Genomic DNA, 23,325 nt, shown 5'->3' on the forward strand with positions numbered 1-23,325 from the left:
TTAGCAGGTGTCCTTTGGTGGCTCCTTGACTGTGATCCACAAATTTGTTCCAGAAGCTGAAAGAGTTGTGAGTTATGAAGTGAACAGGCAAATATCCCTGAGCTTTCTCCTGAGTGTCAGAATCCGATTTCCTCATTCCGACTACGAAGCGTCAGATTCAGGGTTTGACCTACGATAAGAGCGCTGCTGAAAGAGGCGTGGTCCAGATCTGCTTCTAAACAAACTCCAGATATAAAAAACTTCCTTGATGGTGTGTAAGTGTGATCAGCTACCACATCTATGCTGTAAGTCTGAGGTAGCTAACAGCATAGACGTGCACAGTCAGTACCAGCTGCAAACTAAGCGCGACATTCATGTAAATCCTCTTTGTGGCGCTGAAGTTGGTCACATGGTTTGTAGTTCACTTGGAACAAACCAACCCATGAAAACACGTTTACAAAGCTGTCAGCTGATCCAGGGCAGAGTGAAGCAGCTACAGGTGTCCCACAGTGATCCAGAGGACACAGTCTGATCCTCTCTGTCATCACTGAAGTCAGAGGACTCAGTGGAAACAGGAGTGAAGAGCTGCTCACACAGCAGAGTGGACTCACTGACATCTGTGTGTGTGACCTCTCTGTTTTCCTCTCACTTCTTCAGGCTGTGAACGTGAAGACGGGGATGCTGACGTCCTGTAAAGCACAGCTGACCTTCATCAGGACGTCACAGAGGAGACGCTCTACAAACACACAAGGATCCACACACAGACACACCTGCCTGACAAACTGCTCTTAGTGCATCATCACGCACACGGGATGTGATTTGCAGCGTCAAGAAGTCTTCAAGCGACCAATGAGAGCACAGGATACGACTGACTGACCTCTGGTAGGAACCACAGGCGTGGACACAGGCACACACCTCACAGCAGCTGAAGCTTTCTGCCTCTCTGTAGACGGAGTGTGTTTACTTTTGACAGCAACAATCAGATACTACAGCAGTCAGGTGAATTTAAAGGTTTTTCTGTGAGTAAACTGACTACAGCAGCTACAACGCCGTCCTTTGTTAACGTTGTTGGTCCAGAAACTTCCTGTTCACTCAGAACCTGAAATAAAGGCGTCCACATGAACATCAGAGCCTCTGGTTTTTATCCCCACTGACATCAAACAGACACAAACACTGAGTCACTAAGACGGAGCGTGTTCAGATCAGATGTGTAGGCAATGATATGATGGTCCCGTCTCCTCTCAGGTGGAGGTTGTTCCCACTGCTGTCCTCTCCTGCATTTCTACCTCTGTAAAGATTACGAGCTCTACGATAAACGTGCCCTCATGCTTCTCAGTTAACAATTAACTCAAATGCAGCATCAACCGTATTTTTTACCCTCGTAACAAAAAGGAATAAAGTGTTTTTTCTTTGCTTAATAATCACAGCTTTACTGTGTTATGATGTAAAATAAAACTAAAGTCTAAATACAAGAACGTCATTTTAGAATAACTCTCTCTTCATTGATGATGCTGAGCTTTTATACTCATTACCAAAAACCTCAGAGAAATAAAAACACATAAGCCTGGAGCTTCAGTGGTTAAACAACATTTAGTATGTGTGAGTGTGATGAGCAGCTCTGACATGAACCATCACTCCTCCACGTCCAGCACTGTGGTGAAAGCTGTGGACTGTGGACTTTCAGTCACGTATCAGCTTCCTGTCACACACGAGGACTTCCTGTTAAGGTCAAAAGTTCCTCTATCAGCAGTTTGTGCATCGCGAGCCTCCACCCGAGTGTTTCAGATGGTGATGCTTCTGGGTACCGAACATAACACAGGAGATTGAATAAAGACGCTGACGTCCCAACTGTGCAGGCGTCCTTTGACTTTTTTCATTTACACAATTTTAATCACTTTGTGACTGTTTGTCTTGAAATTTCATCTCTTATGAGGTGATCGAGCTTGATTACACTTAATAAGAACATGTGAAGAGTGAAAGGATGGAGGAACAGAGCGAAGTGTCGCAGTCTGTTTACATGTTTAGGGATAAAATTGTTCCAATGACAGAATATGTTTCTATACGTTTAATGGAAGAAATCACTTTATTAATAATAGATGACTGGAGATGGTGCACGCCTGTTATACTGTTACAATCCCTGTTTACATGGATGAATATGGATATATTAATAATGTTATTTTATAATAATAAAAAAAAGAAATAAAAAATCAGTCTTGTGCTTGCTGCAAAAGATAAAATAAAATAAAATTCTGCACAGATAAATTTGAATTAAACCTTTTTTTTTTTTACACTTGTTATATTTTTCACAGCTGGTACAAATTAGAATTACAGGCGACCGCTTCTGGCCCCCAGGCCATATGTTTGACACCATCATTTATACACAGGTGATGTTTCTACTCTGATATAAATGCTGCGTCCTGTTATTTATTGCTCTTCCTGTTGGAGCCCAGTCACTCTGACATGTGTGACTGTACATGCTGGCTGTGTGTTGGCCAGCTGTCGCTGTCTCACAGCAGGACTCGGAGGATCCAAGTGATGCTGCTCCGCCTGCACTCTGCTGGTCTGTCTCTGCCCCTCCCCCTTCCATATGTCGCAGTGAAGCCTGTAGCTCCACCTACGTGACAGCAGCTACCAGCAGACCACACGTCACTCAGCTGAGTTACCTTCAATTTTTCAAACGGTTTCCTGCACGAATCGAAACCTGTTTGTATTTACTGATTAATGTATTAACTGAATTATTTATGTTTTTTCCCATAAGTAATAATTTCCCATAAATAATTCCCAGAGTGAGTCAGCGGTGTTTATCATATTTATTATCATCACTATGACTACGAGTTCTTACAAACGTTATTGGACAGCTGAAAGCAGCATGGCTGTAGTGCTCATTATTTTAATGATAACATAATTATAATAATTATTAATATTAAATATTAATAATCAGATGAACACTGACCCTGTTGGCATCCGTGTTGTCCAGAATAAATAGCACAGAGAGGACAGACGGCTGTGTCTCCTCTAATACCCGCACTGGTCACCGATGTTTCTGGCCTCATGCTTGTGTTTAACAGCCTCAGAGTTTGGACGTGTTTGTCTGATTTTGTATCATCACGTTTGTTCTACACACGGCTAGAAGCTGGGATAGCGTTAGACATGGATTTTAATTCAGTAAAATATCTATATATCTACATACATATATATTAAATAAAAATACTACATTTGTTTTCCATCTTTATAAGAGGTTAAAATTTAGCACCTTTTTATTGGTTAATTCTGACCAATCCCGAGAGCTCATTTCATACATCTTTAAATCTTTTGTGAGATATTCACAACAGAAGCTTCAGTGGGAATAAAGAAAGAAAAGGCTCCTCTTTCATAAACGTTATTAATGAATAAATGTCTTTTTCTTGTTTTTCTTTTTCGGTATGAATATTTTCTTCATGTGAGTAACGGAGTGAGGATGACGTCACTTAGCGCTGTAAATGACATTTTCTGTTAAAAGTAGAAGAAAGTAGAGCCCGTGGGGGTCAGAGCTGAAGCCTCTTCCTGTTTTCTCTCCTCCCTGACAGCAGAGACGAGCTCGCTCTCTTTCTCTGCTGGTGGGCGTGAACGAGGCTCACCCACCAGTCTGCATGGAGTAATTCTTCCAGTAAGATGTTCATATATTATTTATAAATATACATAATGTTAATGTGATTAAAGTCTCCACGATCCACAGCAGGAATAATCACGAGAGGATGTTATTTTCTTTTACACAGGCGCGTGTAATGAAAAGAAGCGGTAACATCAAAAACAGACACGCGGTGTTTTAAAGCAGTGTTTCCAAGGCCGTGACGTGAAATAATAATTCCACATAAACGAAATAAGTCCACAGTAACGAGCCTGTTGTAAGGAGCAGAAAGGTCGGGCCTGTGGGAGGCCGCTCGCATGCTGTCAGGCACAAGCCACGCCCCCACACCTTCCTAGCTGTTGAGTAATGAGGTGTCACGTGACAACAAGCTGCCACGGGTTATGTGGAACTCCCCCTTCTGTGTAGAGCTCACAGTACAGCCTACAGGCACACTGTGATTATTATTAATTAAAGTATTATTATTGCATCATGATTTAAATAATGAGGATGCCTCGTTCTGTTTCCTCTGAGGCTGATGTGCCACGTGGAGCAAACATGAACATAATGTTTACAGCATATCTTGTGACTGGAAATAGTTTGCACTGTTTATATATTTATATTATTTACTGCAGGTATTGGTGAAAAAGCTTTATGTTGTGAAAAACTGAAATTAGAATAGTTGTGCCTTATTTTGTTGATGTTTTTACATGTATTCCTTTTGAAAATACTAAAATTTGTATATTTATTTATTTTTGTTTGTCTGATTACATTTATTTAAAAAATAAATCGGACATTTCAAACAGTTACTCGCTACTTGAGTAGTCTTTTCGCCAAGTACTTCTTTACTCTTACTTGAGTACAATTTTTGGATAGTCGACCCACCTCTGATTATATCATGATTTAAATAATGAGAACTACAGCCGTGTTATTATCAGCTGTCTAACAATGAGTAACGACTCGTAGTCATGGTGACAATGTTACATACGATAAACAGGCTGTTAAATGAGCTGTTGACTCTGGAGGGCAAAACCAATCATGAATCAATAAACACAAAGATAAATTCGATTTGTTCAGGAAACAGTTTTAAATATGAGAGGTGCTTTTTCATCTCTGATCATAGTCAAAGGAGCTTGCAAAGAACTACGATGACCTGGATGACTGAGAACCTTCACAGACATATCTCTGATCATAACTCAGCTGATCGCAGCTCTGCTGTTTTAATGAGGTCTCTTCACGTGGACGTGGGCTCGTGTTCAGACATCCTGGAGATGTGACAGGAGGTGCATGTTGTCTGCTGTTAGCTGCTGTCAGGCAGGTGGAGCTACAGGCTTCACTGAACCATATGGAAGGAGGAGGAGGAGGAGAGACTGAAGGAGGAGGAGGAGACAGGCCAGCAGAATGCAGATGGAGCAGCATCGCTTGGATCCTCCGAGCTGGAGTGAGACGCGACAGCTGGCCAGCGCACAGCCAAGATCTACAGTCACACATGTCAGAGTGACTGGACTCCAACAGCTAATATAAATGCTGTGTTCCAGGATTTATGCAGTATTCATATTTGTGATGTTTTTGTAACAAAACAAAGCCCCACAGAGGATTCACACAGTTTCTATTAGAACAGATTTCAGGCTCTACTTAATTTTATTTTTGTAGGAGATCAAACCGTCGACTGCCTCTCAGTGTTGTTTATTGACTTTCAAACATACGGCCTGGGGACCAGAAGCGGTCGTCTGTAAGTCTAATTTGTACCAGCTGTGATGACATGACAGAATAAAGTTACGTTGAAACCAAGCACACCCTTGTTTGTCTTGTGACATTTCAATAAGTCTGATGTGTCACATGGCCCTCTGCCTATTGAAAAAGCAAATGTTGTTTTCCAAGATGGCCGACTTCTAAATGGCCACCATGGTCACCACCCATCTTGAGGAGTTTGCCCCTCACATATACTAATGTGCCACAAACAGGACTTTCATATCACCAACCATTCCCATGTTATTACGGTGTATCCATATAAATGGCCCACCCTGTACTTATTGTGTCATTATGTGCTGTAAAAAACAAGAAGAGGATTTTAACAAGCTTTAGAGGGGAAAACCTCCCACTGTGCACCGGAAAAACAAGAACAGGTGAAAAGTATTTTGAGAATACAGAAGTTGTGGTGGTGGGTGGTGGGGGGCGGGCTCTACAGGAGGGACACAGTTGCCCCCCCTTGTCCCCATAGATCCACCCCTGTTTGAATAATCCAACAGTTGTTAAAAAAAAAAAGGTCAATTGACTTTTAATTATATGTTTTTTTGCAACAAACAGATATTTTTTAAAGAAAGGATAAAATAACTTTAATAATATTTGCATAGTTATAGATATTCATACGTGTAAACAGTGATTGTAACAGTCAGTGAAACAGGCGTGCACCAGCTCCAATTCTTCTATTATTAATAAAGACATTTCTTCCATAATTAGAAACATATTCTGTCATTGGCACGATAGTTATCCCTAAATATTAGGGGTGCAACGATATTCGTATCGATATTGAACCGTTCGATACAGTGCTTTCGGTTCGGTACGCATATGTATCGAACAATACAACATTTGTAATTTATTTTATCAACTTTCCTTCTGACGATGCTGTCTGTGTTGAGCGCTCAGTGGATCTGCGCTCGACAGTGCAGCCTAGGCGGAGCAGTCGAACGCAGATTCACTGAGCGCAGGGCAAGCTAGCAGACAGAAGCTAAGCTCGACTTAGCTTAGCGAGACAGAAGTTAAGCTCTCCTTGCAACATGGCAAATTGAACCTCCCCCACCCTCATTCAGATCTGGCGTTTGGAACTATTTTGGTTTTATTTATTGGCTTTTATTTTGGAAAGAGCCATTTCTCTGTAATAAACTCTCTTTTCCAAAGATGAGTGATTCCTCAATCAGATATATTTATTTTCTTTATTACTTTGTTGTTTCAGCAACATTACATTTAAAAACTACTTTTGAGTTAAAATATATATTTATCATTTTAATAAATGACAAATTAAAAAAGCATGAACATTCTTTTGTATCGAAAAAATATCGAACCGAACCGAACCGTGAATTTTGTGTATCGTTGCAGCCCTACTGAATATGTAAACAGACTGCACTTCAGCAGCTCTGTTCCTCCATCCTTTCACTCTTCACATGATTTTATTAAATGTAATGAAGCTCGATCACTTTATAATGAATAGAAAGCCAACAAGCACTGATCAGCTGACCTCAGAGAGCCAGACGTTACGTATGATTGCAGTAACTCACTGATATATGCAGGGCTCTGACTGAGCACCAACATGTTCAAATTACTGCAAAAGACTGATTCAAGTTTAAATAGAGAGCTCAGCGACAGGCTCTGCTAATAAAGCTCAAATGCAACTGCTGATTTGTGCATCTGATGAAGCCGCATCCTCTCTGGAAGTGCACACATGGAGCTTATTCTCATGCTGCTGCTCGTTCCTTCCTTTAAAGTACACACATGATGAATAACCAGCACCGCTGATACTGCAGTGGTGCTGCTGTCCATCATTGTGTGTCATATCTGGGATTTTATGCCCAAACACTGAGCTCTGAAAAGACCACCATCGAGAATCATCATCCTCTGAAACACTCGGGTGGAGTTTTACGATGCATAAGCTGCTGATAGATGAACTTTTGACCTTAACAGGAAGTCCTCGTGTGTGACAGGAAGCTGATACGTGACTGAAAGTTTACAATCCACAGCTTTCCCCACAGTGCTGGACGTGGAGGAGTGATGGTTCATGTCAGAGCTGCTCACCAGCAGTTGGATCCTGGACCTGAACTCTTCCTGCAGAGGAGACACAAGACAGTCAGAGACACACACACACACACACACACACACACACACACACACACACACACACACACACACACACACACACACACCACTACACACCTTTGACTCTGATCCTCACGGTTTTCTTTCTGATGAAGTCTCCCCTCCTCCACACCAAACACTTGTACTCCCCACCGTCTCCCTCCGTGGGCCGTTCCACAGTCAGGCTCAGGTCTCCAGTCCTCAGTGGGTCTCCCCTCATCCTCGTCCGGCCTCTGTAAACCTCGCTCTGTTCTTCAGGCAGGTCGGAGCCGTTGTGATACACGTGGGCCTTCATTCTGGGATCATAGCGTTCCCACAACACTTTAACATCTTCAGGCAGGTTTTTTGTGGTTTTGAAGGGCAGCTGGACAGACTCCGCCCCCTCCACCACCTCCACCTCCACCGGAATGACTGAGAAGACAATGAACACAACATGAGCTGTACAGACGGTAACAGCAGGTTTTTAGAGGTTAATTCTAAACATAAACTAAATAAAAGCACAGGTACATGAATGAGTTCGTCCTGTAAAGAGGCTCATGCACCTCCCACATGGCTGAAGTCATGACAGAGCTTCTTCAGCAGGTTATCAGCAGCTGGGAACAAAGATAAGCGTGAGCCTCACTCCAGAGCACGTCCACTGCTGTCGTGAATTTATAAAATGACTCATCTGTAAAAGTTGGAAACTTTATTTTGGACGGGAAAATAAAATCGCTTTGATTTCATTTGAATCTTTATTGAACTTGTGGACAGAAAATATATTTAGTTTCCTATTTGCACATTATTTGTTGTTTAAAAAAGACTAATATTTAAAAAGAGCTAATACATTAACTCTTTTTAAATATGTGTTTCATTTTAGATTTGATTATTTTCAATTTCTTGTGTTTCCTGGATCTTTAGTTTGCTGTGTGACGAGACAACAGGGTGATGCTCACAGGCTTGAGCAGGAGAGGTTCTAGGAAGCCGAGATAAGACTTCATGAAATAATCGGTGACTCCACAGTCGGCCATGTCTCACACACATCAGCACAGAAACCATGAAGATCTCGTGTGTCTGAACATCTGAAGCTCTCCACCACATGACTGAGCACAACTCAAGGAGGAACATTTACTGTCAGCATGTTTCCATGTCAGCTGCTGTTTACCACCACAGAAGAAGAACAGCTTGTCCACATGCAGCCTCTGTGTCAGATCAATGCAGCACACACTGTTTAGTAAAGTCATGCTGTGGCATTATGGGTAGTGTAGTAGGAGACACTCACATGACATGATGTGATGCCAGAAATTAAATAAAAGAACCGCAGAAACAACCAGAACAAGAAGCAGGAAAACCAGGAGAGCTGTGGCCCAGGATGGAAACGGTTCTGTGGAGAAACATTAAACAAACACATGACCTCTGAACTCTGACCTTAACCTCCTGCATTGACCTTTGGTCTTAATCTGCAGCTCTGACCTTTGACCTGCAGCACTACTTTCTGTCTCAGGATGTCTTTGTCCCTGTAGATGGTGCAGATGTATCCTCCACTGTCCCTCTCTGTGGGCTGTTTCAGGGTCAGGCTGAGGTCTCCAGTTCTCAGCAGGTCTTCGTTCATCTTTGTTCGGTCTCTGTAAAGTCCGTCCTGTTTCGTCAGGTCGTCACTTCTGTTTGAATACACATGGACCAGTTCTTGGTCAGAGCGAGTCCACTCCACTGTGGTGTCCTCAGGCAGGTCAGGTTTGATTTGGCACGGCAGGATGACGGAGTCTGAGCCTCCAACAACCTTCACCTCCACCTGCTGGTCTGAGAGGACGAGAAACCACAATATCAACTGTAGAAGAAGAAACAGCAGACACACTTTAAGTAATAGCATAGCCGTGACCTACTAGATCTGGGTATCAATGTTACTGAGTCACAAGTAACAAAGTACAAATACTTTGTTACGTAAGTAAATTTTTCAGGTATCAGAACTTTCTACTTCTTACATTTTCAAAACAGGCTGGTTACTTTAGGTTTAGTGTTTCTACTCGAGGTTGAAGTGGGAGTGCACGTGTCCGTAAGTCGTGTCTACAGAATCTAGCTCGCACTGGAGAAGCGAGTGGACACCGCGTGATGTTTAAGTGTCAGCTAATTTCAAATGCAGTGTTAACAAACATCAGCAAACACACAAACTGTTTGTGTGCAGTTTGTCTCACAGTGTGTCGCAGCTAAAGGTCCAGCTGCTGTAATTCAGACAGAGAGGAAAGAAGATGGACAAAGATAAGAAAGAGGACAGGAGAAGAAGAGACGTTAGACTTAATGCTTACATGTCATAGTTTTAATCACATATTACTTTTGTATATGATGTGTTTGATAAATTACATATATTCATATTGTGAAACATCCTGCAAAACCAACTAAGCTCTTAAAAACTGAGCTTTAAAATGAACAGTTGTAATGAAACCCGAGAGACGCCGACAGACTTTTAATGGGCTGGGACAAAAACATCGTCCCTGGCATCTCTGTTCTAGGTGGTCCACCACCATCGCTCACACTACCAGTTACATAGTGTAGTAGTCCTGACTATATATGATGCAAACACATACAGTCTGTTTTAACATGGGTTTTAATCAGGCTGGAAGAGCTATTGTTGGATTATTCCTTACTTGCACTGAAACATGTAAAAGCTACACTTTAGCTGTTAGCAATGACTGATGGTCAAAGCAGCTTCTTTGAACAGAGGCGGGGTTTACGACACCAACTCCCTGCCATCTATAATCCAGTTTTGAGATCCCTTCCCAGACGCCTTAACGCCCACTCACATCCTGGGCCATCTGACCTCAGGAAATCACATGATAGGGTGGGGCCAGGTTTCACAATGAACACACCCGAAACTCTGGCTGATTGGGACCCACACCCAGTTTCACACCTTGGCTCAGGCGATTAGAGGATCATCAGGGGGTCCTTTTGTCCCTCTGTGGGGGGTCACTCCCACTAGGTTTATATCTGGGACTCTCCACCATTTGACCTTAGAACTCAAGAAGCTTCTCGGATGAGAGGTGAAACGTCTTCAAGCAACTTAAAGAAGTCCAGAAGCTTTTCTTTGCAAGCTCCTTTGACTACGATGACCTGAATGACTGAGAACCTTCACAGACACGTCAAAGCAGCTTGTTGACCTGAATCCTTGAATCTCTCCCTTTCTAATTAGGTTCCTCCAACTATTTTCTGATTTCACCTTCATCCATCTGTGAGAACACTCATGTTTGGAGTGTTTTACACAGAAAAGAATTCAAAGATCTATGAGCATGACTTGGTGATGGGGAAGAACAAGGAGAAAGAGGAGCTCAGACAGATCATAAACCAAGCAGCCTCAGCCTGTAGCAGCAGCACTAAGATCCAGATCACAGGGAGCTTTATCAAAATGAAAGTCTGATGTCTAATCTTCAAAGCAGAGATGTTTGGATCACACACTGGGATCTTCAGGTTCTTTTCCTGACTGACTTCATTAAAGCTTCTCTCAGCACCACCAGTCCACTAACAGACGTCTTACTTTAAGAGATCCCAAAACGTTCATTCTGTTCAGGTCAGGTTAATTACCGACCTTTGACCTGCAGCTGGATGCCTCTCAGTCTCTGATCTTCTGTCCCATCACTGATGGAGCAGGTGTAGATGCTGCTGTCAGTCTTTGTTGGGTTTCTCAGAGTGAGGCTGAAGTCTAGAGAGTCCAAAGCATCAGGCCTCATCGACGTGCGCCCGCTGTAACGCTGGTTTTGCCCTCTGAGATCATCTGCTTCTTCTCGTCTCACATGGACAGATTTAGGATTGAGATCACTACGAGTCCACAGCACTGTGGGGTCATCCTCAGGGATAAAACCTGAGTGCTTGCAGGGCAACAGGACAGACATTACGCCCTCATACACCTCCACCACTGCAGTCAGGGCATGCTGGGAAACTGACAGGAGACACAAACAAGAACACAAACTGAGTGTTTCCGTTGGCTTCAGAAAGTTACAAACATACAATGTCCATCACAACCACACAATGAGTAATTACACAAAACCAACGGATGTTTCAAAGGCATCAGAGGTTAGTGACGACTTCCTTACACTGAGGTGAAAAACATCTTCTGAGCTTGTTGAAAAGAGAAGGAAGAGATTTTGTGAGCTTTCAGCACTTTGCAAATTCCTGCTCGACGTCTTGACAGCCTCACAGAGGAACAGCGCCCCCACCAGGCCGCAGACACACACGGTTCATCACATGGTGAAGTTCAGGACGGCGCGCGGATTCACAGTAAACTCACGTTACACGTCTTATTGTTGGAAGGCACACACCTGAGTGAGCGCGTGCGCCTTCAAACAGGGTCAGAGCGACTATCCTACCGAGCACGAGGAGCAGTGACGTCAGCAACGTCTTCATTCTCCGGGAGAAAATTCCGTTATTGCTCGATGCCACCACAGCCTGCAGCTGCTGCTGCTTCTTCTATCCTTGTGTAGCGGTTGGCAAACAGCTTCAGGTGCATTACCGCCACCTTCTGGACATCGTTACACCTTTGTTTTCATATAAACAGCTGTTGCTCTTAAAAACACAGATATCGCTCTATAAACTCCATGACCGGCACTCATTTGAAATATTTTTGTTACCCTTAATTGAACTGTATTTTTCTGTAATTCAGATTTCTGTATTTGCCTTTCCCACCTATATTTACCACATTCTAACATTACATGATCAAATGCCTCCTGTCTCGTGCTTATTCATCTTTTTAAGTGTGCTATTTAACCCTGTGTGACCAAATCTTACTCTTGAAATTATATCCTCGTTTTTTTTACTTCTCTGACTTCTTCTACGGTCCCACTACCTTTACCTTCTCTGTCCCATCATGCCTGCCACTTTTCCATTAACTTCACCTTAATTATACTTTTAAGGTGGCGATCGTGGCTCAAGAGTTGGGAGTTCGCCTTGTAATCAGAAGGTTGCCGGTGTTCCAGATCAACTGGCGTTTAGATCAACTGGCGTTGGTCGAACAGATGTGTGGCAGTCTTGCGTTTCAGTAGCTCCTACCGACAAACCAGCAAAAAAACGCCAAATGTGTCACCTGTGACACGTGTGAGGTTATCTCAAACACACTCCGTCAGTCGTGATGCTGTTGAACAACAAAATGTTTAAAATGTGGCGAGTTTACCTGGTGATATCCTCATTCGCGACGCGATCGCGAAAACAGCAAACAATTAACACCACGCGATGTTGTTCACAGGACACAAAGAGTAAACGATCGGGAGACTCTTGTCGTCGTTATCGTTCCCTCGCACGGTTTATTTCTCCGGTTTCAGCGTTTTTGCTCCACAACTACAGCGAGCAGTTTACTTTGTGCACTAACATGGACTCGAGTCAACCAGCGCCACCTCTGGCCAAGTGCCACAGCCTACAGCCAGATCAACCTGTGACACACATCTGCACCACGTTTGATTTCGTTTCTTGCACAACACATTTGTACCTTTCAATTGTGTCTGTTTGTGCGTCATGCAAATAAACCTTTGAAATGAATGAAATGATATCATATATTCCTTATTGGCCTACATTTGTACAAAATTCCAAATGATATACACAAAGTCATAGAAATCACCACTCCAATTGGTCATCATGATTTTAATATTCTCTTTTCCCATAACAATGAAATACACCTTGGACAAATATGACACATCAATATTTCATTAGTGTTGTCACATCACATCCTGTAAGCATCATCTGCCTGTGTCCTTTCCCTGAAAATGAATATTTCCAGCCAATATAGGCAATTCATCAACCTGGCTGGAGAGTTGGTAGTTATATATAAAGTCAGTGACTCAGGTGTGTCGCTTGGTTTGTCATCTGTTTGTGAGACTGGAGGAGACGCAATCTTTTGTTTTAAATCTTAGTTAGGAAGATTCCCGTTTTAAAACAAGCACGTTTTGTGAGAAATGCAAGAAGCACATCTGCAGAAAGCACACCGTTACATTCTGTCCATCATGTGGACAAAATTGAAAATGTTGAGCATTGGAAAACTGAGAACGTTGGGCAAGTTCAACAGAAATGTGTTTGTAAGAACGAAAAACCAAATTGTTCCTAAAATAGTTATGGAAAGTCTAACTGTTGTATGTCTGTGTTCTACATGTTTATCTGATGGGAAATAAAGTTGCTATTGTTTCATTGCAGTTTTTGGATAATTCTGAGTGGATTTACACAGTACGGGTCAAAATGACCCGCAACAAAATCAATGTCATTTTTTTGTTCTTCAACATAATACAAGGGTTCATTTCCAAAACTTGCCTATGATCTTCAATTTGTAGCAGATCCACTATCACACAGCAGCTAGAGCAGTTTCAAATGGAGGTCAGTCCACTGCTGCCACCTGTGGCCAAATACCATAGCCCACTACTAGATTAACTTGTGACACATCTGCACCTGCTGCTATGATGACATTGAGTAGAGGCTGAGTGGCTGCACTTACCCCTGGTACATCCAAATCTACCCACAAACATGTTGAAAGATGCAATGGCAGCAATGTGGATTGTCAACACTAAAAACAATCAGTAAGCAAAGACAACAGGGATCACTTTTTACTGTTTATTTAGCACCCACAACATTTGTAGTCGCCTTCTGCACAGGGAAAGTCCACACACACTGTGTGGTACCACTTTCCACAGAAGGTGCATTCAGTCTGCAAGATTGAATGAGATTGTCAGAGTCATTGTCTGACTGTTTATTACTATTCACCTGCTGTACATTCACAGTGACTGCCATCTCCTTACAAATGTTTATTAGATTAACCACACTTATACAGACTGTATGTAACAACCAACTCTAAAATGTTTTTTCTCAGAGAAAAGACACAGACAGACTACGCTAACGACATGTGATGTTACAACACTAGTGAAATATTAGTGTCATTTCATTCTTTTCAAAGGTTTATTTGCATGATTCACAAACAGACACAACTGAAAGGTACAAATGTGTTGTGCAAGAAACGAAATCAAACGTGGTGCAGATGTGTGTCACAGGTTGATCTGGCTGTAGGCTGTGGCACTTGGCCAGAGGTGGCGCTGGTTGACTCGAGTCCATGTTAGTGCACAAAGTAAACTGCTCGCTGTAGTTGTGAAGCAAAAACGCTGAAACCGGAGAAATAAACCGTGCGAGGGAACGATAACGACGACAAGAGTCTCCCGATCGTTTACTCTTGCTGTCCTGTGAACAACATCGCGTGGTGTTAATTGTTTGCTGTTTTCGCGATCGCGTCGCGAATGAGGATATCACCAGGTAAACTCGCCACATTTTAAACATTTTGTTGTTCAACAGCATCAAGACTGACGGAGTGTGTTTGAGACAACCTCACAAGTGTCACAGATGACACATTTGGCGTTTTTTTGCTGGTTTGTCGGTAGGAGCTACTGAAACGCAAGACTGCCACACATCTGTTTGACCAACGCCAGTTGATCTAAACGCCAGTTGATCTGGAACACCGGTTCGAGCCCCGGCTTGGACAGTCTCGGTCGTTGTGTCCTTGACAGCACTTCACCTGTTGCCTACTGGTGGTGGTCAGAGGGCCCGGTGGCGCCAGTGTCCGGCAGCCTCGCCTCTGTCAGTGGCTACAATGTAGCTGCCATCACCAGTGTGTGAATGGGTGGATGACTGGTTGTGTAAAGTGCTTTGGGGAGCTTAGGGACTAGTAAAGCGCTATACAAATACAGGCCATTTTTAACCTCATCTTTACTGTGTTTATATTCATATCTACATGATTCTTTCTTATTGCACCTTTAACAAACGTATCAGCCTGTTCATTTCCATCTACACAGATATGTGCAGGAATCCATAAAAATGTATTTCTATCCCTCGATGTTTGATTCTATAGATTAAATGAATTATATCAAAAACAATATCTTGTCTAGAATCTGAAAACATATTACATGTACTCACTAGTGTGCTAGTAGAGTCAAACCAAAAACCTGTGGTATACTGGTGCCTTCTCCAGTTTAAAGCCATTAAAATTGGCTCAGTAAAAACTGTTAAATCATCAGTAATATAAAATGTTACCAGATTTGTGTGGGTGTGTCAGACTGCAGCCTCAGGTTTATATTGTTATGTGATAACTCTAAGACAACCAGGTTGTATTACACAGTAACCACAGTAACGTAAATGTGATGTAACAAGTAGTGTAACAAAGTACTTTCTACACCGAGTTATTAAATTGGTGCATTGTTTTTAAGACAATCAGTAAAATTCTCCCTCTGTTAACATTCATGTTGATCCCAATAAATCAGTTTCTAAAGTCAAAGAGAGAACAGACTGCTGTGCTTCCTGTAATAATCACACAGGATTACAGCTGTTCTTGGCCTCAGTGCTTCGTGTTTTGCTCACAGCCTCAGAGTTTGGATGTGTTTGATTTTAAGAGTCTGTACCATCAGGTTTGCTGGACACACTCTCAAGCAAAGCCAGAAACTGGCACAGCGTTTGATTTTTAATTAATTACAAATATGTACATTTAAAAGATAAGACTGTGCTCAGGTTTCCTTCAGCCCAGGGTGGAAAATAATTAAACTTTCAGATGAGTCTCAAGTGTTTTTTACAGTAGGAGGAGATTTCCAGATCTGTATGTGAGGCTTCCTAACATCAGACTTCCTAACGGCTCCCCATCCACTCCCTCTTGGGAGTAAACAGCAATGGTTGTTGTTCTGCAGAGCTGCAGTTTCATGTTACATGTTTTAATATCATATTTTACATATTCATTTCAGAACCTTTAAAGATTGTTGATAAAAACTATTGTAGAGTTTTCCACTTTTCCACAAATTTCAGGCAAAAAGACTTAAAGAAATGAACACTGAAGGTATTTTCACTAGTCAAATTGAACCCGAACAGGATGTAAGGGTTACCGAGGAGCAGATATAGTGTGCTGCAGTGTAAGGTTAGAGGAAACTGCTCAAAGCAGTTTGCTGTTTTGGTGTTGGCTGTGGCCCAAACAGCCTGTGTGTTGTTACAAATACATGACACGCAGATCTGGATGATCTCTGAGCTGCTGTGTTTTGAAGGAAGAAAGCAATGACAGCGCTGAGTGTAAGATAAAGTGATATAAAGCAGGACAAAGCTTTACTGATCTTAACCTCCTAGGACCTGCCGTCCACATATGTGGACATCACATTTTGGGTTATTTAGACTAAAATACTCAATCTTGCTCTACAAGGGCCTGATATCCACTTACGAGGACATTATACTGCTACTGGTCTATCGAAATTTTAAATGAATATCCTCATGTTTATGTTGATGAGAGTGTGGGGAGTGAGTTGGAGGGTGGGGTGGGCTGCTTTTAACCATGTAAAGCACTTTGTGCTACATCTTTGTATGAAAAGTGCTTTATAAATAAAGATTGATTGATTGATATGTGGCTCTCATGTTTTTCGAAAGAAAAATCAGGTAAAACAAATTTGGTAATTCTTTGTTTTTACATTCATTGGGTCCCAATCAGCCCAAATATCAAAGAGAAATTAAAAATATATGCAGTGGAAGAGTTCAGGTCTTAGGAGGTTAAAGTTCCAGTAAAATAAAGTGATAATAAATCATGTAAATGATACAGACCCTCATAAAGCTTCAGCTTTGGCTTCCTGTAAACCATCTGATTTCTTGCTTTTAAGGCTCTGATATCTATTCTGTATGACTTAAAGCAGTTATGACATGGTGTGATTTTCTCACTCAATAAAGGAACATTTTATATATCAGTCTACTCTTCATTCTATCAGAAACAGTTATCACAGCTTGTACATTTTCTTTTTACACATATATGTAAGCATTGAGCCAAATTTAATAATGCCAACATACTGAACGAACATTTGTCTCTTATATATGATACACCTATATATGCACCATCAAAGACACTTGTCTTTGAGTGAAGATTTAAGGTGATAGGAAATATAAATAACTGCAACTTGAATCTTTACTGAAGCTCAGTATTTGGCACAGAGTTCATGTTCACTGCTGTAATAACTAATAATGATTAATATAATAACTATAATATTGGCCGTATTATATTTTCATTACCAAAGTGAGATGACTTTGAACTCATGAACAACATTAACTATTTGTTATTTACTAACTGATCTTAAAATGACTGTTCAGTACAGAAGTGAAGCCCAACAATCATGTTTTACAGTCCTGTGGCCTCAGCCTCAGATACTCAACTAATCACACAAAGCTCTTGTAGAAACAAACAAACAACTGAACAAGATATGTTCTCCTTCATTTCTGTCAAACAAAGCTGTATGAAACGTTTCCAGCTGTTAGTATAATGGTTGCTAGGCAACCTGGGCAGCGCGATGGATGCTAGACCGTCCCATTTCACAAGCCTCTCACTTCCAGCCTTAGCGGTCTTTGAGTACGCGGCCCTTGTGGACCGTTAAGGCTGCGTACTTTAACCCTTTAAGACCTACCATAGAACCAAGTCTGCCAGAGCTTATATTATTATATTTTTACATGCTGTAGTGCCATTTTTGGGAGCATTTCAAGTTGCTATACATCAATACAACCATTATAGCCCAAATATTAATAATATGTTTAAATACAAAAAAGTTGCAAAAAATAGTTTACAACAACAGGAAAAATTTTTTTGAGTGTCTTCATAGTTTTATTTTTGAGATACACCAATTTTTATATACTGCAGAAAAATGAAAAACAATCCTATAATGCAGATTTGCAAAGAAAACAGCATGTGCATCAAAATAAACTATTTAAAGCAGTGCAATTTGAGTTCTAAGCATCCCAGAATCTATTCAGAAATGCATAGAGTCAAACATGACTTTTAAAAACACCAGTATAGGCTTATAAGGCCTACAAGTAAAAAACTACATTTTCCGCGAAAATGACGTCACTTCCGGTTTCGGGCAGGTAATGGCGGACATGCGATTGTACGCGCTGACGTGTATTTCAATGTAGGAAGTGTTATGAACAGCTGATCGGATCGGCAAAGCGTGTTTCTGGAATATTATGTTTTTGTTGCTGCAAGGGTGTCATGGTCCCTGTGCCTCCCCGGCCAGCCCAGTGTGGCCACAAGTGCTTGTTGTTTTACTCTCTCTCCGCTCCTCTCCACTCCCCTCGCCTTGCCCTCTCTCTCTCTCTCTCCTACCTGTCTGCCTGGGCGGAGCTCTGATTGGGCTCCCGCCCTTGGCCCACGCACCTGCAGCTGATCTCCGGTGATTTGCAGCTCTTCTTAAGGCAGGGGCTCTGAGCTACTCGTCGCTGGAATATTGAGTAACTCTCATTAGTATTGCCTGGCTTCATTGTAATCCTGTTGTTCCCGTGCTTGCCTCCGACTTACCCTCGTCTGTGTTAATAGGTTTACCTGGATCAGCCCTTTTGTGACCCCTGGACCCTGTGAGTATGAGTGGACTGCTTGTGTGAAGATTGTTTGGACAAGGAGCGGAGCAAGTGCGAAGAAGTTTGTTTCCCCAGCCTATTGATCCCCGGGACCGAAATACCGAAATTTTGCGAGGAAGAAAAGTGTGCTTTTTGATCGGTGGTGTGTGTCCAGCAAAGCTACTGACCTGGCGTCGATGCGTGAATTAATGCTGGTGGAGGAATTTAAGAACTGCATCCCCGAGCAGATCGCAGTATACCGCAGTGAACAGAAGGTTTCCTCATTACAGCATGCTGCAACACTGGCTGATGAGTTTGTTCTCATCCATAAAACCAGTGCCATTAAGGACGACAGACACGATGACCTACTGAAGGTTAGTGATGTGCCCACTACACAGTACCCAAAGAGTGAGGTACTAGTGTCTCATCCTAAAGCAGAACAAAAGTGTTTCTTCTTTTTTAAGCCTGGCCATTTAATGGCAAATTGTAAGACCTACAAACAGAAACAGCCGGTCTCGAGGGCTAGGAGTGTGCCAGCTAGGAAAGCTGATACAAGGGGGTTTGTTACTGGTCCCCTCACTCACACGCCTAGACCTCTTCGTGGGGATGTAACATCTATATAGCACATTTAAAATCGGAGGTACACCAAAGTGCTTCACAAAATCCAATAAAACAGTAGCAAAATACAAAAGCAGATAAGCTAGCAGGTTGGAGGCAATGATTAAGCAAGCATACAAGTACACAGACAAGGAAGTAAGACTTGAAGATAAACTTGACAAGCTGATATCGACATAACGGGGGAAACAACGTCCACCTTTGCAGTAGCAATTGACCGCAAAATAAAGCTACCAGATGTGTACAACTCTAAATCCGGTCTTAAAACAGGAAGTTAGCATTTTCTAGTACAAAGGCTCTATTGGGAGCCAGTAAAGGTCAGAGAGTGATAGACTCAAACCTACCAGTACCAGTTAAAATGCCAGCCGCAGCATTTTGGGCGAGTTGCAATTTATGAAGAAGGGCAGAATGAAGCCCAGTGTCTAAGGAGTTGCAATAGTGTAACTTGGATGTGACAAAGGCATAGATAAGTTTTTCTAGATCCTCACGTGTTGAGTACGGCTTGGCCTTAGCGTTTAAACAAAGTTGATAGAAACAAGACTTAATAACAGAGGACATATGCTTGTCAAACTTAAAAGAGCTATCCAGGTAAACACCCAAATTACGTGCGAAATCAGAAAGAAAATTAGCGAAGGGCCCGAGGAGACCAGTTAGATGGGCCCTTGGAGTATAACTGTCAAAGATTACATTTTCTGACATTTAGAATAAGGGAATTGCTCAGCAGCCAGTCTTTAACTTCACTTATACAATCGAAGAAGCGATGCATCGACAGTGTACCATCCTCAGTCAACTCAAAATAAATTTGAATGTCATCTGCATAGCAATGATAAGAGAGTTTGTACTTTTAAATAATACAACCAAGGGATGGAGAAAATACAGTCATGAAAAGCACTTAGACCTGATGTGAACTAGAATACCACTCAACTAAATCCTAAAATATACTTTCAAACCAAAGGCTAGAACATATGATGAAGGTAGATACCCCCGAGGGAATTTGTTTCGCCTGTGTCGCTGGGCTCTCCAAATCACGGACAAACATTATCCCACATTCTTGATTTTTAGTTCACAAACACTTCTTACAATGAGATGTTGGTAATGTTAGCTCTTTATACAGTAAAGTTACAATGGGATACAAATAATATCAGGCTGAACCTGCCACAGTTTGTTCCCCCTGTCCAAATCACAGACAAACAGTATTCCACAGCTTACATTTTTACAGTTTGTATTTTTAAACCCATTTTGCACAGAGGCATTTTTTTTGAAAAATGTATTGCTAGCAACGTTGAATATTATTACACAGGAAAAAAAACAACTATACGTAAAATAATTACACCATGAAGAGGGTTTTACTAAAGGTTTGCGTTGTGAAATAAACTGCAATGGACTTTGAAAACAAAGTGTGTGTGTGTGTGTGTGTGTGTGTGTGTGTGTGTGTGTGTGTGTGTGTGTGTGTGTGTGTGTGTGTGTGTGTGTGTGTGTTAGAGAGTTAGTGGGGCGGGGGCGCTAGCAAAAAAAGAAAAAGGTTTGGGAACCACCGCTTTGTATACTACGGAGCCCCGCAAGGGACATGGGAGAAAAAAAATTACGATGAACTTTTGCGGGATCTCGCAAAACTTGAATTCCAATAATGGCGGCAGCTACTTAGTTAGATATCTGCTCAGTTTACAAGACATCACATATTTGCAAAAGTGCTCCAACATTTTCGGAGATCTGGCACCCACCATCTCGAAGCTAACGGGAGGTCGAGACCTACTACAGCCGGGAGGAACACTGCTTTTGCGGCACATCGTGCCTCAACCTCCAGGTCGGCTTTGAGCTGGCTGCCTCCGAAGAATGCGGCTAAAACTTTTACGAGATTTCGCAAAAGTTTTGCGAGATCCCGAGTTTGTTTTGCGAGATCCCGAGTTTGTTTTGCGAGATCTCGCAAAAGTCCGTCTTAATTTTTTTTTCTCCCATGTCCCTTGCGGGGCTCCGTAGTATATGCCCTTTAAAACAACTGGAGGAAACAGCCGCCCTGCAAAAATTCCACAAGACTGTCTTCCTGTTTATTCTGCTGTGGCTGATCCATATCAGCAGGAAGTGGGACGAGATGTGATGCCCTCCCTTTCAACAGTGGATTTAAAATTTTATACTGTAACAAAATCTATTTCACCATAACTACAGGCCTTTTAAAAATATTATACTATTTATGATAGAGATGTGTATGTATAATACACTTGCATAAAAATATCACAGAACTTTATATTAGAAGTTTTTGTCCAGAAAGTCAAGTGTGAGGTTTAAAACATGATCAGAGATCTTGCTGAAACATATTTGAGATCATAAATTCGAATAAAACACGGTTTCTTCCAAACAGAAAATAATCTGAAGTGTTTTAGTATCTTGGCTGTCCACTGAAACACATACAGTGAGTGGCTTCATCCAGTAAACTCATGTTACAGACTTTGTTGTCTAAAAGCACAAACAGCTGTGTCGTTGTGTTTGCATTCAAGGAGCGCTCTTACCGAGTACGAGGAGCAGGAGCGGCAGCAACATCTTCATCTCCAGTTAAAGTCCTGATAACAACAACACGCAGCTGCTGCTGCACTAAAGGTTTGGTCCTCTTAAGGTAGACGGAGCAGTCCTGATAATTTCCTGTTGATCCTTCAAAATAAAATATTTTTATTGCAATCCACTTTCACAATTAAACTCAGAAGAGAAACGACATGTACCGTCTACTAGGCTGACCCTCCACTGCTTTTAGTAACATGTGTTTGCTGCTCTGTGGGGTTATTCTGCTCCCATTTTAAACTAACATTTAGAAATTACATTTTAAACTTTACAAAACTGACAGTAGGTTTTTAAGGTTTCTCCAAAAAAAAATTACATTCCTGCATAAACAAACTTTAAAAGTCTCATATCTAAAGACTTAAGCAAAACACTGAAATAGCCAAAAAAAGGAAAAAAAAAAGTCCTGCAGCATAACAAAGTAAAAAAAAGTAAAAAGAAAAAATCTAAGTACCTGGACGACAAACTGTATATACTGTATATTAATTGTAATATTAATTAAACTAAATGTATCATCAAAGAAAGCTAAAGTGCTGGTCATCGAAAATATCGTGGGTCTCGAAAAAAAAATATCAGTGAGCAACATGATCTGGACTCTAATCAAGGCAACAAACAACCATTGTTTGCAACAACGACGTAACAGCGTTACAAGTAACGGTGTTACTAATGCCCCTGCACCCATGCTGGTCCCCAGGGTGAGGTCAGCCAGGATACAGCCTGTCTCCACACCCATTCCTACGCCCCGGGTGGGAGCGATTAGTGTCCAGAAGGTGCCTGCACCCGTTCGTGTGTCCGCTGGAGGCTCAGGTGAGCCCGTCCTGCAGTTTTCCTCATGTTCTGGTGGCGAAGTAGTTCAGCTTAATGCTTATCCACCACCACTTCAAACTTCATTACAACAACCACCACAACCTCTGCTCCAGTCTCTAGCTCTGTTACCAGCTCAGTTTTCTGCTCAGTCTTCAGCTCAGGCATGCCGTGATGGGTCTTTTTTTTTTTTTTTTTTTTTTTTTTTGCCTGTCCCATTTGGTTCTTTAGCCGTCAGAATTGTTGTCTGAAGACCAACAAGGATACCAATGGATTTATTTTGCCAAATGGATCATCGTGGCATTGCCGTATTGGTCCATTTGATTGACCTTTGTTTTTATTATTTATTTTATTTTCAGATGTTACAGACGGGACAGACATGAGTGAGGGATAGGAAAGGGAGAAAGAAAGAGGAAGGAAAAGAAAAACAGAAGGGGAGAGGGACAGTGAGAAAGGGGGGGGGGGAATCTCCTGGATCACCTGTTGAGAGAGAGAAAGAATAGAAAACGAGCAAAAAAAAACTAAGCAACATACTAAACACAACACCATCGCATTAATCTAGCTAGGTGTAGGAGCCATATGAGTTGTTTCCGTCTGACTAAGTG

General features: G+C 41.8%; 1 protein-coding gene and 1 pseudogene across 6 annotated transcripts in view; one reads left to right on the forward strand and one right to left on the reverse strand.

The window, feature by feature from the left end:
• The window catches only part of LOC147333726 (uncharacterized), a 43,095-nt pseudogene that overhangs the window by 11,017 nt on the left and 8,753 nt on the right, over positions 1-23,325 (forward strand). The gene's annotated exons all lie outside the window — the stretch shown is intronic.
• On the reverse strand, positions 1,732-22,027 carry LOC147333727 (uncharacterized). 5 transcript variants are annotated; one of them, XM_086269088.1, is made up of 6 exons: positions 21,874-22,027; positions 10,986-11,336; positions 8,882-9,208; positions 8,691-8,792; positions 7,511-7,843; positions 1,732-7,402 (listed from the first exon to the last, which is right to left on the reverse strand). In XM_086269088.1, the coding sequence occupies exons 1-6, from the start codon at positions 21,908-21,910 to the stop codon at positions 7,359-7,361; spliced, it is 1,194 nt and encodes a 397-aa protein (XP_086125214.1). In that variant the 5' UTR covers positions 21,911-22,027; the 3' UTR covers positions 1,732-7,358. The 5 variants fall into 5 exon arrangements, with proteins under 5 accessions (XP_086125214.1, XP_086125221.1, XP_086125206.1 ...); XM_086269095.1 differs by lacking the exon at positions 21,874-22,027 and adding an exon at positions 12,564-12,796; XM_086269080.1 differs by lacking the exon at positions 21,874-22,027 and adding an exon at positions 11,764-11,867.

Source organism: Aulonocara sp. 'chitande type north' Nkhata Bay, linkage group LG3 (assembly GCF_057382095.1).
Source record: "Aulonocara sp. 'chitande type north' Nkhata Bay isolate Kocher_YH1m ecotype deep benthic linkage group LG3, A_spYH_male_GT1.1, whole genome shotgun sequence".
Lineage (NCBI taxonomy): Eukaryota > Metazoa > Chordata > Actinopteri > Cichliformes > Cichlidae > Aulonocara > Aulonocara sp. 'chitande type north' Nkhata Bay.